This window comes from Drosophila mauritiana, chromosome 2R (genome assembly GCF_004382145.1).
Source record: "Drosophila mauritiana strain mau12 chromosome 2R, ASM438214v1, whole genome shotgun sequence".
Taxonomy (NCBI): Eukaryota; Metazoa; Arthropoda; class Insecta; order Diptera; family Drosophilidae; genus Drosophila; species Drosophila mauritiana.
Window position 1 is genome coordinate 16,135,875 of NC_046668.1, and position 24,499 is coordinate 16,160,373.

At 48.1% G+C, this 24,499-nt stretch overlaps 8 protein-coding genes across 9 annotated transcripts; 2 read left to right on the top strand and 6 right to left on the bottom strand.

Moving 5' to 3' along the window:
- Positions 1-51: 51 nt before the first annotated feature.
- LOC117136859 lies at positions 52-701 on the bottom strand. The gene is made up of 2 exons (XM_033297958.1): positions 513-701; positions 52-459 (listed from the first exon to the last, which is right to left on the bottom strand). Exons 1-2 carry the CDS (start codon positions 616-618, stop codon positions 161-163), a joined length of 405 nt encoding a protein of 134 aa, XP_033153849.1. The 5' UTR covers positions 619-701; the 3' UTR covers positions 52-160.
- Positions 702-728: 27 nt separating this feature from the next.
- LOC117136856 lies at positions 729-2,896 on the bottom strand. The gene is made up of 3 exons (XM_033297956.1): positions 2,450-2,896; positions 2,185-2,390; positions 729-2,132 (listed from the first exon to the last, which is right to left on the bottom strand). Exons 1-3 carry the CDS (start codon positions 2,803-2,805, stop codon positions 745-747), a joined length of 1,950 nt encoding a protein of 649 aa, XP_033153847.1. The 5' UTR covers positions 2,806-2,896; the 3' UTR covers positions 729-744.
- Positions 2,897-3,226: 330 nt separating this feature from the next.
- LOC117135522 lies at positions 3,227-7,197 on the bottom strand. 2 transcript variants are annotated; one of them, XM_033295785.1, is made up of 3 exons: positions 7,127-7,197; positions 4,778-5,152; positions 3,227-4,650 (listed from the first exon to the last, which is right to left on the bottom strand). In XM_033295785.1, the coding sequence occupies exons 1-3, from the start codon at positions 7,159-7,161 to the stop codon at positions 3,288-3,290; spliced, it is 1,773 nt and encodes a 590-aa protein (XP_033151676.1). In that variant the 5' UTR covers positions 7,162-7,197; the 3' UTR covers positions 3,227-3,287. The 2 variants fall into 2 exon arrangements, with proteins under 2 accessions (XP_033151676.1, XP_033151677.1); XM_033295786.1 differs by lacking the exon at positions 7,127-7,197 and adding an exon at positions 5,312-6,940.
- An 859-nt stretch (positions 7,198-8,056) lies between these two features.
- On the bottom strand, positions 8,057-14,060 carry LOC117135521 (putative 1-phosphatidylinositol 3-phosphate 5-kinase). Its single transcript, XM_033295784.1, has 7 exons — positions 13,536-14,060; positions 11,137-13,393; positions 9,064-11,076; positions 8,840-9,002; positions 8,621-8,778; positions 8,398-8,559; positions 8,057-8,340 (listed from the first exon to the last, which is right to left on the bottom strand). Exons 1-7 carry the CDS (start codon positions 14,040-14,042, stop codon positions 8,153-8,155), a joined length of 5,448 nt encoding a protein of 1,815 aa, XP_033151675.1. The 5' UTR covers positions 14,043-14,060; the 3' UTR covers positions 8,057-8,152.
- A 50-nt stretch (positions 14,061-14,110) lies between these two features.
- On the bottom strand, positions 14,111-14,861 carry LOC117135523 (anaphase-promoting complex subunit 13). The gene is made up of 3 exons (XM_033295787.1): positions 14,706-14,861; positions 14,277-14,423; positions 14,111-14,214 (listed from the first exon to the last, which is right to left on the bottom strand). The coding sequence occupies exons 1-3, from the start codon at positions 14,715-14,717 to the stop codon at positions 14,131-14,133; spliced, it is 243 nt and encodes an 80-aa protein (XP_033151678.1). The 5' UTR covers positions 14,718-14,861; the 3' UTR covers positions 14,111-14,130.
- Positions 14,862-17,686: 2,825 nt separating this feature from the next.
- On the top strand, positions 17,687-20,906 carry LOC117135889 (cap-specific mRNA (nucleoside-2'-O-)-methyltransferase 2). Its single transcript, XM_033296436.1, has 3 exons — positions 17,687-17,795; positions 17,851-18,291; positions 18,344-20,906. Exons 1-3 carry the CDS (start codon positions 17,754-17,756, stop codon positions 19,964-19,966), a joined length of 2,106 nt encoding a protein of 701 aa, XP_033152327.1. The 5' UTR covers positions 17,687-17,753; the 3' UTR covers positions 19,967-20,906.
- LOC117135890 (ubiquitin-conjugating enzyme E2 L3) lies at positions 19,959-20,962 on the bottom strand. The gene has a single exon (XM_033296437.1). It carries the CDS (start codon positions 20,653-20,655, stop codon positions 20,191-20,193), a length of 465 nt encoding a protein of 154 aa, XP_033152328.1. The 5' UTR covers positions 20,656-20,962; the 3' UTR covers positions 19,959-20,190.
- A 228-nt stretch (positions 20,963-21,190) lies between these two features.
- On the top strand, positions 21,191-24,004 carry LOC117135888 (ribosome biogenesis protein BOP1 homolog). Its single transcript, XM_033296435.1, has 5 exons — positions 21,191-21,395; positions 21,462-22,776; positions 22,840-23,327; positions 23,393-23,688; positions 23,751-24,004. Exons 1-5 carry the CDS (start codon positions 21,294-21,296, stop codon positions 23,902-23,904), a joined length of 2,355 nt encoding a protein of 784 aa, XP_033152326.1. The 5' UTR covers positions 21,191-21,293; the 3' UTR covers positions 23,905-24,004.
- The last annotated feature ends 495 nt before the right edge of the window (positions 24,005-24,499 follow it).

Consider the following 24,499-nt stretch of genomic DNA (forward strand, 5'->3'; position numbering starts at 1 on the left):
ACTAATTGTTTATAGATTCTGCAAAGATTTTCTCAAACTGCAAGTTTAATTTTTTTTAACATTTACAATGAAAGATCAAAATTAAATAATATGCTGTGGGCACAATTCTCTTTAAAACAGTTTTGAATATACTCTCATACAATTTTTAGTGCTACCACATCTAAAGTGCAAACTTATCAGGACACAGATCTATAGGTCTGGTTATAGAATATTTTCTTTTGAAAGTCTTGGTGAAATCTCCCTCGTGATTCCACACTGTTACGGCGGTGGTGCAGTAAAGTGGGTACTTGTTGACCAGAACTTCCTCGGTCTCTTCGTTCTTCGGTGGCACATCCTTGCAGAACTGGTCGTAGTACTCCGTGCGATCCTCGCCCAAATCCACTTGGGCGGAGGCCTGTCGGTTGTATTCGGCAAAGAGTTCCTGCCATAGAAACTGTTCCATACGATTTGCTCGAGTGGCTGCATGACCATTCGTATTAGAAGCGTTCTAGAAAACTGCAGATTAAACTTACGCAGCACTTTCTTAATTTTGGGTGGAGCAAAACTCGCTTGAGATTCCGTAAGTTCCGTTGAACATGGACCCACTGGGAGCACCAAATTATTGCCACGATCAACCATTGCAGAACAAAATTTTCAATATATTTTTTCGATCTAATACTAAGGTAAATAATTTATTCGTTTGCCAGTGACAGACTGACGGTTTATACTCTACCTACTTCGATATAACAAACTAGCCGGAAATTGCTAGGCAACGGCCTGGTCCCCAGGACTTTCCTGTTGATCCCTTTGCGGGGAATCGTCCTCCACGATGAGCGATACTTCCTTGGGTCGGAGTATACAGTAGTAAACGATTAAAGTGGCCAGAAATAGTATTCCACTGTAAACGATCCACTCCCAGATGAAACCGAACCACCAGGACTCAAACTCCTCGTTTGCATACCAAATGGACGATATGGTAATGTTCTCGACGAGCTTGAGCACCAGGTATCCACCATACCACAATCGAATGTTCTTGAAGGACACCCGGAATTCCATTAACACAAATATATAGATGTAGGCGAGAAGAAGTAGGAACAGGCTTCGACTCCAACTACCACGACAACGGGTTTCCAATGCCAGGCAGCCCAGCATCAGGGCATAGTGTACGCCCACCAAGATGAAGAATGCCTTCGGATAGAAGACACAGAAAGTGGACAACGAAAGCATTCTCATGGTGATAAAGGCAATCCATCCGAAGAAGGACACCGTCCTGCCCGCGAAATCATCCTGTTGGATTCCATTCACTATTTTGGTGGGTCGCGGGAAATAAAAGTCCACCACGTCCTTGGGAGTTAGAGGTGATGGTTTGGGTGATTGGGGAATGAGAACAGTGTGCTCCTCGGGATCCTCGTCTTTGAGCCTGCCCATGAGGAGCTTGGGCGGATGTGGGACATTCTCTTTGATGTACAGTTGGGCATTAACCAGCAGCATGTCTTTGAAGGTTTCCAGTTGGGACAGGGGTCTAGTGACCCGACGGCTCTTTCGATGCTCATTGTCCGACATGGTTCGTCGCAAGTCGGGAGTTGGAGGATCTTCCTCGGTTGACTTCAGAACGGGTAATTCTGGTGGTGCAGTTTTCGGCGGCGGTGGAGGAGCTGGTGTCTCGGGTATGCTGTCCAACACCTCGATGGTGTCCAAGTCCCCCAGATCCTCGTATCGCACTTTCAGCCTGGGCCTTGTTCCCTGTATCTTCTCCTCATCGGTAGCATTATCTATCGGCCCGGAGTGCAGTAGTGCTCGCGTTTCCAGTTGCTCCAGTGCATCGTTGTCCACCTCATCTTCTCCCTGAATATGCAGCTCATGTGTGGCCTCACCTGAGTTGGGCAATGACTTGCGGGCCCGAAAGTTCTCCATTATCTTGTCGGATTCCGGGAAACTGGTGATGGTGCGCTCGGACTCGCGCTTTTTCCGCTCAGCCTCACAGCATAGGCGTTCATTCTGCTCCAGCTGACATCGATGGCTGTCCACCTGTTGCGGAGTGGCCCAGGGGTAATGGCGACCCACCCGCCGCTGGCTTTCCATCCTATGATAACTGGTGGTTATGGCAGCCAGATCAATGGCTGAGAATACCAGCGATAAGGATTGAACAGCAGCTAAAGGCAAGAAGTTAATACTTAGCTAATCCCATGAGGATATATATCTTACAGGTCTCATAATTGCGGAACATATCCTGGACGAGCATGTGGTACAGCTGGAGAATGATTTGTGGAGCTGCCTGGGCATAGGCCTGAACAAATAGATACAACTCAATGTTGGAGGTTTGTGTGGCCTTGGCCAAGCACTTCATGCGCTCCACATCGTCGTCGTCGTGGAAGAGTCCCTCGATGGCCCAAAACAAGCGCGTACAGAACCTTATCGTTTGAAAGTTAATAAACATGACAGTGACCCACATTGCAATCCATTGACTCACCTGAAGATCACAAAGAAGGGGAACAGAAACAACTTGAGCAGTCCCATGCCAAGGACAACGCATTTATTGCGTTCCGAGCAGGCGCAATCCCTCTGTTCCTTGGAAGCCGCCACCAGGATGAAAGTGATCACGGGGGGTAGGATCACCAGGACCAGGGTGCCAGCTCCCAGTGCCGGCTCCTTCTGGCTGAAGTGCTGGTAGCTCAGGGCCAAATCCGAGGCTGTTTGAACGATGTACACCAGCAGCCCAAGACAAGTGGGCACTATGTACGAAACCCAGATGCGCGTGCGACTACGAACGGTGTAGCCAAGTATGTGAGGCGGAGGAGTGGCCGCATGGACCACCGTGTCGGTCATGATTCCACTTCGGATGGGAGTTCCCCTTTGAATCTGGTTTGGTAAATGCGTTCCTTACATCTGTAGCTTGCGAAATCCACGGCGATACTGAACTACTATGAGTAACCGCTCTCTCAAAACTATTATCAATCCAGCCACAAGATAAGATTAAAGTCACCCAAACATTTTTCAGGTGAGCAGCCAACCGTTTGTTTACGTTTTTTCGCCATGAATGAGAAAGATACAATTTCAGGGTGGCCCAGATAAACATTCTTAAAGATACTTACAATAAACCTCAATGCAAGTCAACATAACTAGCAAGTTTTTATATAGATAATAAATTCATGCACATACGTTTATAAATAATAATTTAAAAGAAGTTTAAAAACTCAATGATTAATAGATATTTTGACTGTTTTTTTTTTCAATTTAACTCTTTTTTATTTGCTTTACATTAGATAGATTTAAAACAGAATACCAATGATAGGTGTAGATGCGTTGTCCTAGGAGTCGTACCAGGTCTTCTTCATCCAGTTGGAAGGCTTGCAGGGCTCATCGAGCACCACGAAGGCACCGGGTGGCTGCGTCTGATTACCGGCTGGCTGCTTGGAGCGACGACATCCCACGGCGTATTTCGGATTACCCTCGATGATCGACGAGTTCTCCCGACAACTGGCTGCGTTCTGGAGCACAGATGCACGTCGTCCGTAGCGCGCTGGCTTTTTGGCTGCATTGCCGCCCATATCGTCGAACCTGGTGGCCAACGGCTGCTCTGGCTCCTTGACCTGCCGTTGACGCGAGGTTCTGCGTTTGTGGGGCATGGGGGCCTGCGGTTGTCTGGCTTCCAACGAGGAATCGGAACTCTTGCGCAGATTTCCCTGGACACCGGCTGGAGCAGCCTCCAAATCCCTCGGGCGCTCTCGCAATTGGTAGTTGTACTGCGCTCGACGATACTCCGGCGTGGCAGTTACCTCCGATGGAGGCACTGTGACCAGGACAGGTGTCTCCAGATCCTCTTCCGGCTGATGATGGACGGATGGGGCGTGGCATGCGCCCGAGGTGGGCAACCGGAAGCATGAGGTGGGCTTCTGGACGACGGGTCGGGAACGCGGAAAGTCCTGATAGTTATTCCTGTACTCCGGATTAAACTCGATCTTGCCGCGCAGGCGAAGGAACGGCTCCCGGGGCTTACCCCGCTCCGGCATTTCGGTGATCTGCGGATCTCGGAAGCTCTCGTGGTATTCGGGAATCTCTTTGGTGAACTCCCCGCGCGGACGCAGGTGGTCGTCCGTCTTGAGGGACTTCTCTTTGGCCACGTGCTTGGGTGGGTCGATGAATTTGTCGCGGTACTCCGGCACCTCCGAGCTGGGAGCGCAGGCCGCCTCGGAGCCGGATACGCGCAGGTTATCGTTCTTCTTGATGGGCGCACTCTTCGAGTAGTTGGCATACATACGGAAGCTGTCCCTGTACTCCGGCACCGCCACGAACTCACCCTGAATCTTGATGCTGCTCATCTGGGGAATGGAGTGTGCTTTCTCAGGGAACTGCTGCACGAACTGGCGACGGTACTCGGAGGGCTCTGGCACCTGACCCTGCTGTTCGTGGTCCACAGCCTGGGCACGCATCTGCAGATGGCATCGCTGCTGCTCCTGGGCAGCCACATCGCGGCGAAACTTGTCCGCCGCCAGCTTGCTAGTGGGTTGGTTCCTGGCCGCCAGCTCCGACTCGTCAAGGAACACCTCGCGTGGCAGTATCTTGGTGCTGGGATCCAGCATGAGGTACGAGGAGTTCTTCATGCCATCGGCGGCACCGCTGCCCGCGCCCAACTGCAGGTTCTCCGGATTGCGGACGGGAAAGGTGCGGGAGCTGTGGGCAGATATCAGTTTTCTATTGATTAACTATTGATTTCTTTGAAAGCCAGTTCCCTGCCAGTGCTACTCTAGACTATTACTAACAAATATTTAATTGCCAAATTGGGTAATCATCTACTCACAATCGCAGGTCCTCGGGCGTGTACCAGTGGTATTTCTCCTGGTGCTCCGACAGCAGCTGCATGAATCCCTCCAATCGCAGCGAGGTGGCGCGCCGCAGCAAGGATCTCGGTCGGGACTGGGTGCCACGGAAGTGCTTGCGATACTCGGACTTCAGGGAGCCGAAACTGGGCGCTGGCTCATCGCCGCTGTGGAGGCATACGTTGCTCCGGGTGTGCAGATGGACGGGCTGGCGACGGCGAAAGTACTTGAGGTCATCGACGGCTATGTACTCGTGCGGATGCTTGATGGCAAACCGGCTGAGATCGCCGGACTTCTGTTTGGCTGTGAGATCCGGCTCGGAGAAGGAACGATTCCAGCCAAAGTCGGCATCAAAGCTGTGTTATGTCGGGGATAATGTGAATCTGGTTAGTATCTGCTATGGAACATCCGACGCGTCTTGTCTTTGCCAGCAAACTGAGCGGAAAAGTTATGGGTATCGCTGGTGGTCGCCACCACAACCAAATAACAGGTAGGTCCCTTAATAACGGGGCCACCAATTCCCCCATCTGCCTTCGAACTTTTGCAATTGCAATGGAGGAGTTTCGGGAAGGAGGTGGGCCGCCATAAGACCGCGACCGGTTGCAAGAGGCAGCCAGCAAAGGCATTCCTCCACATCCACATCCACCGCCATTTCCATTTCCATGGAGCAAGAGCCGATGGCGTGCTATGACCATGTTGCTAGGCACACTCGCCTCACAAAACCTCTGTAAACAAACTAATGAATGGGGAAAGGGACAAAATTGCTGCAAATTAGAAAATTGTCTATTGGATTCGATGGGAGCAGCAGGTCGACCCAAAAAGAGTCGATTCGATGGTATCCATTGCCAAATCCTTTGTTAAATTACTTCTAGATAACGAAAAACTTAAAAAACTTTTTTGGAAATTGAAAATAATCATAAAACTTATAAAAATAATACTTAATAAGACAGATCCCAACTCAAAATATTTAACACATGCATTTCAAAACTAGTTTCTGAGCTGGCTTAAAAATGATACCCAAATTCTGTATAGAATGTTTCAAAAATCACTGCATCCTGTTTTTTAAACACTGTGCCTGCACTGATGTGAATAGCTTTCCCACTCCGCAAAATGCCAATCAATAGCTCACGAAATTCCCGACTTTTTTAGTCCTGACAACGCCCACGACGCTGCGACTGCAAGGACCTTGGTAATCCATATACGGAAATGGGTTTTTTGTTGAGGCATTGCCAAGGACTCGTCGTCTCCCAGCAGGCAGGCCATTTAAAATGCACAAGGATTGCCAGTCGGAGGCGAACCGGCGCGCATGCAAATTGCACTTTTTATGGCTCCCGAGACCGGGCTAAATGTGACCACAACCACCTGTTGCGCAGATCGGAATTAAAACAGTATTAGCGACGCCTAAAAGTTCTCACGTGTGGGAAAATGTGCTGTGGTTATAATTGGTGGTAGCCAAAATGTTGAATTATTCGTAAACCAACATTTCATTGCATGACGCGGCAGGAATGTGCGTGATTCGCTGGCTGATTTGGAAACGGAAATAGACAGGAACATAAAAAAGCAAAAAAAAGAAGAAAAACCGCTTGTAACTAGGGCCGAAAGTCTGACCCAATTTCTGGCCAACTTTCGACGCATAGAAGGCGACCGAAGCGCTTGGCATGGAAAGTCCTGCGAACGTCTAATCTTGACAATGCCAAATGACCTTTGGCTATTTTTAAAGCGGACCAGCCAGCAAAAGGGTAACCCATTTAAATATGCTAATCAGGTGGGCCACTGCGATGCCTTGCGACATACACATAATTACAGTTGCAGATTTATGACGCTTTAATTGCTGTAACACGGCCTAGTCACGCCACAGGGCGTATACGTAATGCAGTAAACAAGAATGCACCATTATGTTAACAGTAATAAAACACAAAAGACAAGGTCAACCGACACCGGGAATTCGATTAGGTCTAACATCACTCACTTTAAATCAGTTGTAAAGCGAAGGGGTTTTTCTGGGTTAACTTTAAAAGGAAAATGGAGCTGGGAAAATGGTTGCTTGAAGTTCAATTCTTTCATATTTTAATGGGGTCACTAAGTTTGGCTAAAGGAAATAACCTTTTTTATTTATACCCATGAACATGTTTAGTTACCCTCTGTAAAACAGGTTAATATAACATTGGGGTCAAAATATTTCCTGGTGGGGTGCAGGCAAACTTTCGAGGAATACACATGAAATTCCTTGAGTAAGTTTCTAAGAATAGTTTTGCGTTGCTTTTACTTGAGACTATTAGCTGTGGGTTTGTTACATCCCAAAATAGTTGGGAACCAACTTAGCTCCTTACACATCGTTGGTCTTCCAGTCGTAGGCAATCGCCATAGTTGATTTCCTGCTTTTGTATGGTTTGCACTCTAATTAAACACTTATTGAGTCTCCGTGCAGTGGGAAAACTTTGTAGCTAGCACTCATGTTGCGGCACACCCTTGGCCAGTGGCTGACCACTAGTCCACTCTAGTCCAGTCCCTCCGATGCCACCGAACCGCAAATGGCGCCATTTAAGCGCAGCTCGCCGCACCACAACTTGACCGCTCAGATCGTAAATCCCAACTGAATGGCGGCAGTGTGCGCCACCAAGAAGTTAGCCAGTTTTCGCACGCCAACTTTCCGACACTTCCACCTGGCCAGCTTGCCACCCTCGGCGTCCGTAACTCCATTGCGCTTCTGCTGCTCCAACACTTTCCCACGGCGACTGACTGACTTGAGGTGTCACTGGGGGGATTACAACAATGTGAGGATTTTATATTTTGGGCTGAGCTCTAAGTGCTGCCACATGCAATCGCGCCGTTTGTGGCCCCCGTCTCGTGCTCCTGCTGTTTGGGAAATCAAAACTTGCCAGCTGCAGTTGATTTGAATATGAAATGGTGTAATGGTGTTTTGATTCCGATTTTTGCCACCCGCTGCAGCTGTCAGAGTTGAGTTCTTTAACCCAATTCGCGGCATTTTGACGCCTCGCTAATGAAACCATGCTTATGAGGCTCCAATGGGCACATTTGCCTGATTTACTCGCCTCTTAACGATTTCATTTCGCGACGCGGTCTCCATCATGATAATAATTTCCTTTTTCGCCTGGCACGCAACTCCGAAGTACATGGCTTTCAATTGTCATGAGCAGCGGTGGCTTCCGGGCTGCGGATGCGGGTCAAGGCCAAATCAATTTGCCTGCGGAGTCGGAAATGCTGGCTGACAGAGTGTTGGTTGTTGAAATCGAATTGAGTTGGATTGGCGTCTACTTTATTGCGTCTATAGCTATGTTAACTAAAGTGTGCACTTTGTGGTGTGTGTGTGTGTGCCAGTGGGTGGGTGAGAGGGATTAGACCTTGGATAGGCCCTCCCAACGATCCGGAACTGTGAGGAAATAGCGATCCATGGCATCGATGAATCGCTGCTTGTAGCGCTCCGGATTGACCACGGTAGGATCCTTTCCCTTGCCTCCAAGGATGCCCGATCCTTTTATGATAGATTCCATTCTTTTATCCAGCGTGAAGGTTCGAATGTAATCTATCAAAACGAACGTCCAATTATTCCAGACATTAAATGGGATAAGATAAGGTATACCTATGATGCCCAGTACCAAGACGCCATTTTTCTTGTCCAAGCCCACCAGAAGTGAATAGTCCATGACGAGGTTTCTTTCCAGGAAGGACGAATCTCGCTGGATGGCATCCCTCAGGACAGTTTTGCTGTGGGACAGCACATATAAAGGCTTTGACCAGGACACTGTAACGAAGTAATATTAAATTTCGAAATTTCTTAGGGTTTGTATGGAAAACAAACTTACTCTGAACCAGATTCTCATCCAACAAGACAATTTCACCTTGCTGATTGCTGGGATCCACCAAGCGATTCCTCTCTGAGCCCTTAAGATCAAATTTGTTTTCAATATTGCAGCCGTAGAACAGATTCTCCATGACCATCACAGAACGCTCCACGTAAGAACTGGTATTAAAATATTGTGTTAGTTACAGAACTGGGGTATATACAATAAAACAAAACCCACTCCTTTTTCTTTACGCTGACTCTGAAGACACCAAAGATCTTGGCCAGCAATGTGGGCTGTTGCTGCTGCTGGCACCTGTCGATGTACTCAAAGTATTTCGGAGCAAATTGCTCAAAGATGGTCATGTCCTTTGAGTTCATCTCTTTGAGCACAAAACGATCGTCTGGTGGCATTTAAATTGAATAAGTTATAAAACCATATTCATTTGTAATCTGTAAGCTTACCAAGTGTCTTGCAAAACCGGGATCCCGATTTACCGCCCCTCGCCTCCCATTGGACACTTTTGCAAAGGCTTCGCGCCAATGCTATCCTAGCGTCCTCCTCCTGATTGGAATCCTCGTCAGTGGTTCGAGGGCCTCCAACGTCGCTGGGTTTGCGCACCAGCTCCATTTCGGACCCGGTGCGACTCTGTGAGATTCTCAGCTCCTCCCGCATCTTGCTCTTCTCCAGCCGGCGGTACAGCGATTTGTCTAGCTTGGGAGGCTTCAAGCTCTTCGACCGCATTGCATCAAACTCGCGGGCGAAATAGATCTTACACTGGAACTGGCAGCTGTGGTCTTGGAATCCCAGTGTGACATGAGGACTCGGTGGCTGCTTTGTTCGTTCCTTGCTTTTTTCCTCCGACTCGGAGGCCGCGGTAGGTGGAGAAGGAACCGATGCATTGGGAGCGGCACTGGTGTTGCTCGAAGTACGCGAAAGGCTCGGACTGTCTTCGGCGTCGCTAATGCTTTCCGCTAATGGAATTTTTCGCTTTAACTGCGGACTTGAATGGGCAGCAGACGCTGAGGATGCATTGGAGTTGGCCTCCGCCTCGTCTATTGCCTTTTGATAATCCATCGAGGTCAAACTGTATGCAATCACTGAACTGAGATCGGTTTCTCTTACGTGAATGGGAATACTGCCCAATGGAAGCGTCAGATGATCTTGTGCCGGAAAAGGCGACTGCAAAGGATTAACCTGATTACCGGATGGCAGAAGCTGGGTAAGAATCTTCCTTATAGACTTTTTATCCGAGTAAACGTTAACGGTAGAGGCCAACATCTGGTCAATAGAGAAATTCTTGTCCAAAACAGTCTGACTGTTTGATGCACCAGTTTCAGTATCCTCGCTTGGGCACTCCAGGGGATCACTCTCCTTTGGCAAACTAGAGGTGCTAACTTTAGAAGAATCTACGGACTGCATCTGTTCCGGCCTTAGTTCCTCCGTGCAGATGGTTCCCGAGTCGATGTGATGCGCCTGCTTGGCGGTCAGCTTCTCGATCTCCTGCAGCCGCGGTCCCCACAGCTCAATGCTCTCTGCCAGAGCTCTTCTTGCCATGGCCAAAGCATCGCTAGTGTCGTAGGCAGTAGCCCTATTATCCGTGAGCAGTGTGTGCACGATCTCAATCTTCTGCTTAAAGATAAACTGGTCATGCGTGAGCATGGTTTTTAGATGCTGCACCAGTGGCGAGTTCTCTTCCTCGGTAGCGAGGTCCGCTATACGCTCGTGAATCCTGTTGTAAACCTCGTGACCCTTTACCGAGAAGTTTTTAATCTCCTCCTGGACTTGGGGACTTTTAAATGGTTGCGGCAGATCCAGTTGCACAGTCAACGAAGGAAGATCCGTCTCCCAAACCTCAACCGGCGTATATTGGAATTTGGCGCCAACACCGCGGAAACTGAAGTGGTGCACATAATCACGATGCAATGAGTGCTCACATGCAGTGCCGCCCTGTTCTGTTCCTTCCGCAGAAGGAGGTCGTCTCTTGTAGGCGTGGCCATGGAAGCGCATCTCAAGGTACTTGGCGAGGGAAAGGCACTTTGCGGCATCGGATAGCGGAATAGTGGGTGTAGTGGCATTGCATATGCTGCACCAGGAGGTAAAGTATATACGGGTGGGGTCGGAACGGCTTAGGTCTTCGGTCAGGTAGACATGTACGCAACCCAACGAGTGTACATATCGACGGACATGACCCAGCATCGGCAGATTGCACGACGGGCACATAGAGTTAAAAAGACAGCAGTAACGTTGGAGGAACTGCTCCAGCATGATGTCATATTGCCCGTAGAACTTCATGTCCAGCAGCATGGGCAGCTTGCAGAACGACGAAACGCCCTTGGGATTGTAATGGAAGCTGCAGAAGAGCACCGGCAGACGTTGATGGTTCTGCGGATCGAGGGCATCCTTGTACAGTTGCTCCTCACTGACCTTCTGCGGTCGCTGGATAACATCGGCGTTCTTTTTCTTCGGTCGTAGCACTGTGGGATAAAGGAGTGGTAATGACAATGATTTATAGATGAATCGGATTGTTTGCTTACTAGGAGCTTTGCCCTTGGGTAAGCGACCGCCAAAGGAGCGGAACTCAGCAAGTTTCGACTGAATATCGCGACTGCTAGCGGGTGCTGTGATCTTCATCAGCACAAAGTCATGGGCTGGAAGTAGCTGCATCTGGTTCTCTTTGTTTCCTGGCTCAGATTTTCCTGCTTCGCTGTCTCCCATGCTATCTGGCCTCTCCAAGCCGGTCCGGGACCATTGTTTGGAAAAGTATAGCTCTGCGGGAAACAGCTTACGCAGCTTGCATTTCCTTCCCTGCTCCGTTTCCAAATAAGGTAGGGGAAATGTCAAGAAGGGACTCACAGAGAGCAGCGTGGAACTAAGTGCCGTGCGGAATCTGTTATCGTAACGCGGTTCCACGGCCAGCGCCTCAACTACTGGAGGAGCACAAGGCGAAGTCGACAGGGCTTCGGCTTGTGATGCACGCAATGGATCCGTGAAATCTGACACATTCTCGCTGACGATGGTGGTGATCTTATCCTCGGACTTGCGCTCTAAAATAATTGGTCGCTTAGCTCGAAGTTCTGCCTCCGTTTCCGTTTTGGGGCTTGTTTCTTTGGAGTCGAATATCGACGGTTTTGGAGTAAGTGGCTGCGCGAACTCGTTAAGCAGGAACGACATTTCCAAGCGCCAGTTGTAGCGCGCAAAGAGCAGAGCGGATGCCACCCGCTTGACCCTCGTCAGTTCAGCATTGCTCCCTCCTCTGAGGAGACAGGTGTATCCCCGGGGATTGGTCAGCTTCTCAAAGAACATCAACGTTTTGCCATTATAGTTGCGTATGTAAAAATCATTGCAATAGCCCAGTTTGGGCATGGTTATATTCGACTCAATTGAACTGACAATGTCGCACTGCAGGGTGCGTGACAGACGCTCCATTACCGAAAGCTTTACATCCAAAACCAGAGTAACTTCATAGGATCTCAAAAGATCCTGAGCAATGCCCGCCACATTCTTGTGGACAAGCACCACATTAGGCTTAAAGCTCATAATGCGGGCGCAAACGTTTCGAAGGTATTCCTTTTCCTGGAGCAGCACGGTCTCAATGGTCACAAACTTGCCCTCAATACGCTCGTACACAATGGGACACTGCAGCAGCAATATGCGAGGAAAGGGGACATGCGTGGCCATGTCTTTATGAGCCACATTTTTAGAGAAAGCCACTCCATGAACAATCTTTGAGTCCTTGCGTCTACCACCCGGCACTTTTTTAAAATTCACATAGTTACGAATGTCCATGAGATCGTTACTACAATGCTCTGGTTTGAAGTGATTCGCTGCCGTAGAACACAGCATCTGGAGCACCTTGTCCCATTCCTGGTCCAAATTATGTGCGCGCAACATCTGTGCCAGCAGCTGCTCTTCGTGTTCGCAGTAGGAGGCAAGAAGCTTAGAAGTTGTTGTGGTATAGCACCGATCGTTTTCCAGTTCATTTTCTAGCTCCTTCTCCTTTTCTTCTGCTGATTGATCCATTGACTTTGGAGGTTGTGGTTCCGCATGGGCATTCGCCTCAAACTGCGGGCTCATCGTCCGGGAGGTATTCGAACTGCTGCTTTTGGAGAACTTATAGTGTAGCGAAGGATCGAAATCCATTTGTTCGGGATCGGGTACGATTGGCTCAAGGAAACCAGCGGCTAGCATAGCATTCAGTATGGCCACCGCCTGCACCTCGTTTGCTGATTTATTATTACTATTGAGAAACTCAATCAGACGCTGACCACAATTTTGGGCAGGCAGGTCCCGCTGCATTTCCTCGTGCAGGGTAATTAATGAATTTGACTGCTGCAGGATATTCTTGCGATCGTCGATGGAAAGGGTTGTGTAAGTTGGGTGCGAACTGAATCGCTCCTCTTGATAGCCTACCGATGTCTTACGCGGGAGGGGTGCCCTTTGCATCTGGGGATGTTTCGCAAGTGAGCTGCCACTTTCTTGCACTTCCAATTTGTTACTTAAGTGCTGCTGAAGTTCCTGCATATCCTGCCCCATCTCAGAGCTTGAGGACTTCAGGAATGTGAGCACAATCTTGGAGCAGTAGTTGCACACTTTGAGGTCGCCATCGCAGCGAATGATCATGCCAGGCACCACTTGGTTGCAGCATTTTGAGCAGAATATTTGGCCACACAATCGACAGTGGTGCTTCCTCCGGAAGGTGGAGAACTTTTGAGAGCAATCGTAGCATTCCTTGGCCTTGGAATCGGGCATCCAGAAACGCTGCAGCTCCGTGTCCTTGTAGTTTCGCAAATCCTGAAATCAAATGTACTAATTTGTATTATAAAGCTTAAAAAATTAGTCAACAGAAATATTTTACTTTGGGAATGTTCCAGTGAATCATTCAACTGTTCATTTCTGACTTTAAAACGATAATGGTAATATGACTTTCACTCACGTTATTGTTTTTTGTGGCCACAATATTGCTTATGTGCTTGAGGACGTTAGATACGGTGCGCCCCTGATTCGCTTCGCTGGTTGGCAGCGGCAGCGTTTCGACGCGGTCGCTGGTTTCGGAGTCCTCTGCAGCGGTGTTGCTGGAGGTGCTCGTGCCACGGGTCTCACTATTGCTCCTTATACTAAGCGTGGTGGGTGGCTGGGGGCGAACTGAGCTCTGGCTAGAGCTTTCCACATCGGCAATCTCAGCGGTGGGAGTCTGGGAGTCACTGAAGAACTGTGATTTGCCCACCACTTGCACTGGCTGCGTGGAGGAACTGCTGCTGCTCCCGCTCGAAATATCGTTGACGGTATTGTAGCTTTGGTTGTACACATTCTGGATCTTGTTTACCACTCGGCCAAAGAGCGATTCCGGCTTGTCTTCGAAATTGCGGGCGAATTCGGTTAGTTTGGAGGGCGAGTGCAGGTGCTGGTGGCTTGAGCTATTGTTTTGGTTGTTGCTAGTCATGTTGTCGGGGTGTTAGGAATTGGGCTTGTGGTGCTAACAGGTTGGTTGGCGAGGCGGTGGCACTCGCCCGTGGACTTGCGGTCCTTGGTTAGATAGAGGTGATGTTCAGTTGATCGATGAGGGCTGCGTCCGGTGCCAGCGATCCCAACGCCAGATCAGTCCACTTTTGCTCCTGTTCGAGTTCAGACCATAGAAGTAAGACAGATACGGCAATAAAATCCAAAATGTACTCACCTGCTCGCTGACCGTTAGGTGTGAATCACCGCCGTCCGCCTCTGGATCGGGTAGCTTTTCGCGTGGCACTAGAATCTGGTCGAACGGTAGAACTTCCATACGCCAAGCATTGTCTACAATGTCCAGCAGTAGATCATCGATCGGTGCCTGCGACAGGCAATAAACACAGGTTATTATCTCGTTGAAAAAGAGAGAAAAGACAACGCCCCCGCAGCGAAATTACGTCACTCTGCGACAGTGCCCAAATACTGGAGACACGGTATTGCTCGCATATTTAGATTTATCACAATGGGCGCCTTGATAAGTACGACTAATTGCTGTGAAGCGATAATTTTGCCACACTCACAGGCGACGTAGTAGTAGTTACTATCTACGACCGGACATCAACTAGCCGCAAGGGTAAGGGACGTACTCGATTTGCCCACTTACCTGGCTGTCCATCACTTATGGAATAATTTAATCTGAGACTAGCCAGTCTTCACTTGCTTTCCAATTGTTTGCTTAGACTCTTTTTGAGTGTTTTTGTAAACAATTGGCGAAAATTCTGTTTTGTTTAACAAAACAGCTGTGTGGAGATGGGAGGTATGCGATTAATGGCGGCGATAGTATCAATCGAAAGTGTCAATCGATGTGCACTCGATGTTCGCACTATTTGAATTTGTTTGCTGTATTATGCAAATAATAGCTGAAACGACAACAAAATATGAAAACAACAAATATGTACTAACAGATACTTTATTTTTGGCAATTAGCTTAATGGTGAGATAATTGTATTTTCTGTGGTATGCTACTTATATAAGCAGCAATAATGAGAGCTTATGTTTATTTAAATTCAATTGCCCATGGAATCGGGAAGACAAATAAAAAGGGTTCCATTTTTTCAAATTAGTATTAATCCAAAATTTCGAGAAGAGTTTTCCCTCCATTGTTCCAGATTCGTTTTATATCTCATAATATGGAGATAACTATTTGAAATTTAGAATCATATCTGCAAAAAACTAAAATTGTTATTATTTAAAGATATTTATTAAATAAGAATACTTCGTAAATTTACTTCTCTGAAAAAAGGAGCTAATATTTTAACCCTTTTGCTTATAACATTCAAAAAACAGTTTTCCAAAAAGGAACATTTTGCGGATATTCCAATCGGTAAATATTTTAATATCCCTTCAGATATTTTATGATTTTATATCTGCAAAAAAAAAAGAGATTACGATGGAGCTTAAAACTCCACTACTGTTTTGTTCGATCTTGCTGACTGTTCCATTGAACAACTGACTAGATGCAGCATAGCGCTCTTCAAAATCGCTTTTCAACGTCAGCTATGCCGACATCTTGCCAATTTACCAACGGAGGTGCTATACGATCGATCGTAGATGGCCGAAACCCCAACCGATTTGGTTCACAATTCACCGAAACATTCTCACTGGGCACAAATGCTCGTCTATTACTCGCTTGTTATCCAATGGCTTTTATCAATGAAACGCTTGTTGTTTTGAAAAGCACTTAACAAGTTTTGTGTGCCTACATCGTACATATGTGTATATATGCTGCTGGTGGAATAAATGACGGGCCTGGAGCGCTGGACTCCCGGACGATGGCAAGTGTAATCCGTCAGCGGTGGAGACTAATTGGCAACTGATTCCGAAGCCGAGCGGCGAGCTCAGCACCACACCTCGGCAATTGAAGAAGTTTCAATTAGTTGGCATTTGACACTCACACATGGAGAATGAACGGGGATTGCGGTCCGTTGCCAGCTCACGCACACCGTCGCAGTGTGGGGGTAATACCTGTACCAGTACAGGCTTACCTGTGCACGGCGACAGGTAGCCAGACAACGGCGGGGGGAAATAAAGGGTGGAGGACCGGAGACGTAGATACGTGGAGCTGCGGCCGGCCAGGCTAAGCCGCTTTTTAGCGCAACGCCGTCTGCCCGGAATATTAATGAACTCCCTTTTGAGAAAAATATGAAATGAAATAAAATTTTGTGGCCAACTATAGCCGTGTCCACGTACCAGTCGTTGTCGTTGTCGTTTCGGAATTGGAATTTGTCGGTTCGCCATCGGGGGCCCCAAAAATGCATTGGCCATGGCCACCATTCAGCGCCAAACACGGCGCATGCGCAGCGATTGCCACTTCCGCTCGAAGCTATGGAAGATGTCCAAGGAGTACGAAGATACATACATAGATCTTGCCGGGACGATTAAGCCGAAGTAACTATAGAACATTGTTGCTCTGTCGCTGTGAACCATCATCTATAGGCATTACATTACAGATATTTATGCGCGATTATACAAAACAGTCACGTGCCGGACTCTTCTATATACAAACTGGGCACAAATATACCGGCCTGGGTACTTACACCTATAAGTACATATATGCTACGACTGCTATTTATATGTGAGGGGGAGCTATATGCATATAGAAAGCCGGAGAACGTTACTCACGACCGATGTGGAGTTCCAAGGGAAGAGTGATGCCCCTGCGGTAGCCAATGCGATCCTTTTTCTTTTGTCAGCTTTGGAAACTCATAATTTGAATATCGTTATTATTATTCATAAAAACACGACTCACGTTTCAAATGGCTATAAAGTAGGCAAGGCATGCGCGTATTAAGTAAACCCATTGAACACGATGGTCGATGCTGAAATTCCGAGACCCCAAGACATAACCACATTCCGATTGGGAGTATATATCTATGTATGTACACATATGTACCTTTCCGACAATTTCTCCCACTTCCGTACTTGGGCTATCCGCATCAATAAAATTAGATTTTAATTTAATATTAGTATGCACAATCGAATCACTAACGGATGATGACCAATAGTTTCGTAACCGCGCACTTTGCAGGCACCTTATTGTCGCCTGCCGTGCGCTTTCTAAATAACTATCCATAGAATCAAAGAAATCAGTTTTTAAATAAGCCATTTCGTATTTCAGGCACACGTTTCCAACATCGGGCATCTACGGGAAATGCCTTTGACGATCATCGCTTTCGAAGGTGAAAAGGAAGTTACTTTTCTACAGGAGGTAGCGACCACAAGCGATTTTGTTCTTTTAATAAAGAGTATTATTGAAAAAGAGAGCTAGAAAATAAATTTGTGCCATGGAGGAAACAATGGCTTTTAATAATTTGACATTACTGAAGCATCTATCTAACTTTTACTTGAACCTTATAGTTTGTTGGTAAAATTCTCTATGGATATTGTCCATATTCCACATTTATCTTAGATACACACTAAGGAAGCGTTTAGCCAAATCGTCTGTATCTACGAATTAGGTAAATTAGCAATATTAAATAGTTATTCATCGCAGCCCGGAAAATCAATTCAAATTTGATAGCCTAATCGATAACGTATGCGATTTTTAGTTACCGTCGCTAAGATTTAAGCGATGGATCGCTGTGAGCTTTTTCCATCTCTATTGTGCCGAAGATCGCATTGTTTTTGAGGTACGATTTTAAATTTTGCCGGAATGAGCTTTCGTTCGTCTCCGCAGGGACGGCCACACCCAATGGTGAGTAAAGGATGCTGCATCCTACAAGTCAGGCATTAAATTTCACACTTTACAGGCGGACTATAAGTCCATCCGGCCCTCCGAATTGGAGCAGCTCTTCGAAAAGAAGTTCCACTATCAGAAGCCGAAAGGAAACACATCGTGGCAGTTGCCGCCACCGGATCAGGCTCTCTTCAGTGAGTTCTACCAGTTCGAGGCGCTGCAGGGACTGCGCGAGCAGCTGAATGCGGTTAAAAGCAAACTTAATGACTATGGAGTACAGGAATGGAGTGCTCACACCAACAGGCGGGACCCTTCTGGCGAGGTGTCCTGGCGCCTGAAGAACGACACGAAGGCCGAGTTTGTAACTGTGGCCTGGTGCAAGTTGTTCGAGTGCCTGCATCGTTATCCATTGGTCACGAAGCCGGCGGTCCACAGTATGCATCTCTGCGAGGCACCCGGTGCCTTCATTGCATCTCTGAACCACTACCTTCATAGCAAATATGAAAAGAATGAGGTGAGTTACCAAGCTATCCTTCGGAGCTACGATAATGAAACTCTTTTTCCAGATTAAATGGCGCTGGCGCTCAACTACATTGAATCCCTACTATGAAGGCAATGCCCTAAACCAGATGATCAGCGATGACAGGTTCATCTTCCACACGCTGGACAACTGGCTGTTCCACAAAGATCTCACTGGAAATCTACTAGATGTGGCCAACATTGACCACCTGGTGGAACGTTGTGAGTTGGAGTTCCAGGGACAGGTGGATCTTGTCACTGCCGATGGTTCCATCGATTGTGCCGCACAGCCTGATTGCCAGGAAGAGATAGTGGTTCGCCTGTTCTTTGCTGAAGTACTCAGTGCCTTGAGAATTCTCTCAAGTGGCGGTAACTTCCTGGTGAAGATGTTTACCCTCTTCGAGGCTTGCAGTGTATCTCTACTTTACACACTCAACTGCATTTTTGAGGAGGTGCACATCTTTAAGCCGGCTACTTCCAAGCGGGGAAATTCGGAAGTGTATGTAATCTGCCTGAACTACAACAAGGACCATCCCGGCTTGCATCCTTTGCTAGAGGAGATAAAGAGCAAGCTTGCTCAGCCAAATGACACATTGGTGATGCCATTGTTTGCCAGGTCCCAGATCCCCCAGGACTTTCTCATGCAGCACGAGATTGCCTGCCGTCTGTATATGAAGCTTCAAACGGATGCCATCGAGGGAAGTATCTATGCCTACGAGTCCAATGATCGTCATTATCTGAGACATCTTCATCACCTGCGCAGCCTTGTCTCCAACACCTACTACAGTCTATACAAAGTGAAGCCCTTGGAAGATACCCTGTGCATCGTTGACAAGGAGGCCACAAGTAAGGCTCTGGGATTCCATGTGCCTGTCTATGGCGGATCCTACACAGAAAGGGAGTCCTTGAAACACGGTGACCTTCTCAAGCAGATTTACTGCTTGCGCCGGGAATTTAACCAACTGGAGAAGTGTCTTAACAATAGAACATCATATTCATACGTTAAAAGCAGAGCAGCACCCTTGAATCTTCAAGTTTCCCGAGGAGCTCCTGTTCAGAGCCTGCAAAGCAGCATGTTTGCCTCGGAACCAATACTCATTCTGCGCCTTCGCATCCTTGACACATTTGATCTCGACCCTGTCTGGCAGTCTGCTCCAAAGTGCCAATTGGGCAGCAAGACACTGAGCTACCTGCCACCAACAGAAAACGAGGCCTTCCACACGGCCCAGCAGCGCTTTTTCATTGATCTCCTGGAAGCAGTAAAGGAACTGAAGTCCGACAGCATTGTCTTTCACAAGTTCCTGTTTCTCACCCACTATGCGGCATCGCTGCTCCTATTTCTCATAGAGAGCGTTTATCAGGACTGTAGTTTTAATAGCAATCTAGCGCAAACTCTCACGTTGAGTAAGCTTAAAGATACGGCTAACAGTGCGTTGGAACAGGTGCTGGAACTCATTAAGGACGAGCGGGCGGGGGCCATTCACAGCCTGCTGGACATTAAGGAGCTTCAGAAGAACCAGTTCAGCAAGGCCCTCATTCAGCACAACCACAGCATGCTGATGACCTGCTTCCGTAACATGTTGGGCGAGGAATCATTTCCCATGCCCGTGGTGGCTCCAACATCCACCTCAGATGTCGGCTCAGTCCAAGAGTCGGCAGCTGTATTTTAACATAACGAACATGTATTTCTCACTTGCATCAAATTACAGTGCTACTTTTACAAAACTAGGTACTCTGCCGGGGAAATATATGCATAAATGTTTTCTGAGGATAGTTTTTCAGGGATCAAAAATGAAAATTAAATAACTAACTGAAAAATCACAAGACTAAGGGGTAAGGGTACACATGGGTTGTGGACTGACCCACCTCCTCCAGCTATACCTTCGCCTATCCGCTAGTCGGCCGGACGTTTTTCGCTGTGCTTCTTGGTGTAGTCCTCGGCGTTTTTCACGAATTTTTTGCGGTCCTTAAGAAACTCCTCGGCCAACTCCGCCCGCAGTGGATGCTCCGGCTCAGGCTCGTTGATTAAGTCCACCAGTGCCTGGACGACCTGGTCGGTGCGTGTGGCCGGTTTCCAGTTCTCCGTACTGATAATGGGCAAGCACACCTGGCCCTTCTCATCGATGTTCGGATGGTAGATGCGTGTCTTGAAGTTAATCTTGGGCGGCTTGAAGGGATACTCCGCCGGGAAGTTGATCTCGATGCGGAAGGCGCCCTTGTTGTACGGCGGATTGTCCGGCACAATCAATCCCGTCCAGCGCAGCAGGTTGTCATCGTCCGCCTTAATGTCCCGGAAGGCCTTCAGTGCGTTGCCCTGCAAATCGCCCAATTCTTTTCGCAGGCGTCGCGGCGCAGTCATCGTGACGTCTGTGTGTGTGTTTCCTTATGCTGGTGTGTGCGTGGGTGTGTGAGCAACGGAAAGAGGAGGGGGCCACCTTGCCAATGTGTGCGTGTGCACTTTTGTTTGCCCTTGTGTGAGCTGCAAATCGATGGTTTCGTTTTCCGGATGAGTAATACCCTCGTTTGGCCGCCGGTGTTTCGTTGTTGGTGGGCTCCTAGTGCTCCAGTTGCGGCGTGTCACCTTTGATTTTCGCACTGGCCCAAAAAAAATCCGCACGTAAGTCTGCGAATTTCGCTGAAAAATGGTTCGTTGAAGAATCTTCCAAATAGCGTTAGGGTATTTTGCAGACTTGCTCACAACGGCGCTGCAATTGGTTTACATTGGCCAGGGACAACTTTGACTTGATCACTATGCAACGGCGACGTCAATGGTATGTTTAGGACTACATAAAATTCTATACGAAAATATTTATCATAGATATATATTTTATAGAGGTAACAAATGAAAATAAAAGGCTTGCTGTTTCTAACTTGACTTGTAACCGATTACCAGCAGAAGTGACGGCAAGCCAATCGATAGGCAACCGTTTCAGGCGATTCCCATCGCTATCGCTGACTGCAACACGTGCGCCGCGTTAGTTTTGTTTTTACCTCAAAATGACCAAAAAACTAGCTCTGAAACGAAGAGGAAAGGATTCGGAACCCACAAATGAAGTGGTGGCCAGTTCCGAGGCTTCCGAAAACGAGGAGGAGGAGGAGGTAAGACCCATTAACAGTGATATAAAGTCATTCATAAATGACCTGCATGTGTTTGTGCTCTTTAAGGACCTTCTGCAAGCTGTAAAAGATCCCGGCGAAGATTCAACAGATGACGAGGGCATAGACCAGGAATACCACTCGGATTCCAGTGAGGAACTGCAATTCGAGAGCGACGAGGAGGGCAACTACTTGGGCAGAAAGCAATCTTCATCAGCTGAGGAAGATGAAGAAAGTAGCGATGAAGAGGATAATGAAGAGGAGGGAAGCACTGATGAAGAGGAAGTGGAAGATGAGGCGAAGGTTTCCAAGTCTAAGCAATCAGACGATAAGCCCAGCGGAAGCGGTGCCGCGTCTAAAAAAGCCCTCACAGCAGAGCTCCCGAAACGGGATAGCTCGAAGCCTGAGTATCAGGATTCAGATACCTCCGACGAGGAGGACATAAGAAATACTGTAGGCAACATACCCATGCACTGGTACGACGAATACAAGCACATCGGTTACGACTGGGATGCCAAGAAGATTATTAAACCACCACAAGGAGATCAAATCGATGAGTTCCTGCGTAAGATCGAGGACCCAGACTTTTGGCGTACCGTCAAGGATCCACTTACCGGTCAGGATGTGCGCCTAACAGACGAGGACATTGCTCTGATCAAGCGCATCGTTTCGGGTCGCATCCCCAACAAGGATCACGAAGAGTACGAGCCCTGGATCGAATGGTTCACATCGGAGGTGGAAAAGATGCCCATCAAGAACGTTCCCGACCACAAACGTTCTTTCCTGCCCTCAGTTTCCGAGAAAAAGCGCGTCTCTCGCATGGTGCACGCCCTCAAAATGGGCTGGATGAAGACCACTGAGGAAGTGGAACGCGAGAAGCAGGCCAAGCGCGGTCCCAAGTTCTATATGCTGTGGGAAACGGACACCACTCGGGAACACATGCGCCGCATCCACGATCCAGTTTCTGCGCCCAAACGCGACCTTCCCGGTCATGCGGAGTCCTACAATCCTCCGCCAGAGTACCTTTTCGATGCCAAGGAGACCAAGGAGTGGCTTAAACTAAAGGATGAGCCACACAAGCGCAAGCTGCACTTCATGCCACAGAAGTTCAAGTCGCTGAGGGAGGTGCCCGCCTACTCAAGATACCTTCGGGAGCGTTTCCTTCGATGCCTGGATCTTTACCTGTGTCCCCGTGCAAAGCGTGTCAAGCTCAACATCGATGCCGAGTACCTTATCCCCAAGTTGCCCTCGCCGCGTGACCTGCAACCCTTCCCCACGGTGGAGAGTATGGTTTACCGTGGCCACACCGATCTGGTGCGGTCTGTTAGTGTGGAGCCCAAGGGAGAGTACCTCGTCTCCGGTTCGGATGATAAAACCGTCAAGAGTAAGTACTATATTTAACTGACAACCTTTATATAGCTACTTACTAATTCATCTCACTTCTCAGTTTGGGAAATTGCAACAGGTCGTTGCATTCGCACAATCGAGACCGACGAAGTGGTACGCTGTGTGGCTTGGTGTCCGAATCCCAAGCTGTCTATTATTGCGGTGGCCACTGGCAATCGCTTGTTGCTCGTCAATCCTAAAGTGGGCGACAAGGTGCTGGTGCAGAAGACCGACGATCTTTTGGCTGAGGCGCCCAGTCAGGATGTCATTGAAAGTGAACGCATCAAGACGGCGGTGCAATGGTCCAATGCGGAAGCTGATGAGCAGGAGAAGGGCGTCCGCGTAGTGATTACCCACTTCAAACCCATCCGACAGGTCACCTGGCACGGTCGTGGTGACTACTTGGCCACAGTGATGCCCGAAGGTGCTAACCGCTCGGCTTTAATTCATCAGTTGTCCAAGCGGCGCTCACAGATTCCATTCTCCAAGAGCAAGGGTCTCATCCAATTCGTGCTCTTCCATCCGGTGAAGCCCTGCTTCTTTGTGGCGGTAAGTGGGATAATTTTCTGTTGTTACTATGTCTTATTGACTTCTGTTTTTTTGTTTCTTTACAGACGCAACACAACATTCGCATTTATGATCTGGTCAAACAAGAGCTTGTCAAGAAGCTGCTGACCAACTCCAAATGGATATCGGGCATGTCTATTCATCCCAAGGGCGACAATCTGCTGGTGTCCACCTATGACAAAAAGATGCTGTGGTTCGATTTGGATCTGTCCACAAAGCCCTACCAGACCATGCGACTTCATCGCAATGCAGTTCGCAGTGTTGCTTTCCATCGTCGCTATCCGCTCTTTGCTTCTGGCAGCGATGACCAGGCTGTGATCGTCTCCCACGGCATGGTCTATAAGTAAGTGGCTATAAATCAACATTGCCCAAGGATAATTACTAATTTCTCCAAACTTTTTTTAGTGACCTGCTGCAAAACCCTTTGATTGTGCCTCTCAAGAAGCTGCAAACACACGAGAAACGCGATGAGTTTGGCGTGCTGGATGTTAACTGGCATCCGGTGCAGCCATGGGTCTTCTCCACGGGCGCGGACAGTACCATCCGACTATACACGTAATCTAGGTGTACAAACCCTAAGAAAGTTTGTTTTGGTATCCGAAAGTTTTGTGAAATTTCAATAGTAAATAAAAAATATATTAATTTTTATGAAAAGTAAAGTATTTCATATAACCATTTCTTTCGAACATTTTGAAAACAACGGTTTCCGAAATCAACGGGATCCCAAAATTAAAATTTAAGTGCAACCCTGCCGAAAGTTTATAAGTTCTGGCCCCAAAGCTTTGGGGTAAATTCCAGTGGGGCGAAGAGTCCCGAGCTTTATTCTCTTTTTCAGACTCGCGCACATGTCTTTCCGTCCGTTCTCTCGCGCTCTCCGCCTGTCAGTCCCTCTCCTGTGTGTACCAGGAATTCTAACTGTATAGCAATTCCACAAAGCTTTTCGCTCAGTCCACCTATGGAGCCCTCCCCCGGCTGCCCACTTTCCACTCGCCGTTATCTTGCGCTCCTCGGGAGGAGCGCGCGCATTGGAAAATCAAAATCAAGAGCTGGCGACACGGCACTGCTTGGAAATCAGTCGCCTGCCTTTGCCCGAGCGGAGAGAATCTCGAAACGCTCGAATCGACCTGTCGAGGATTTTGGCTTCAGCTTCTGGG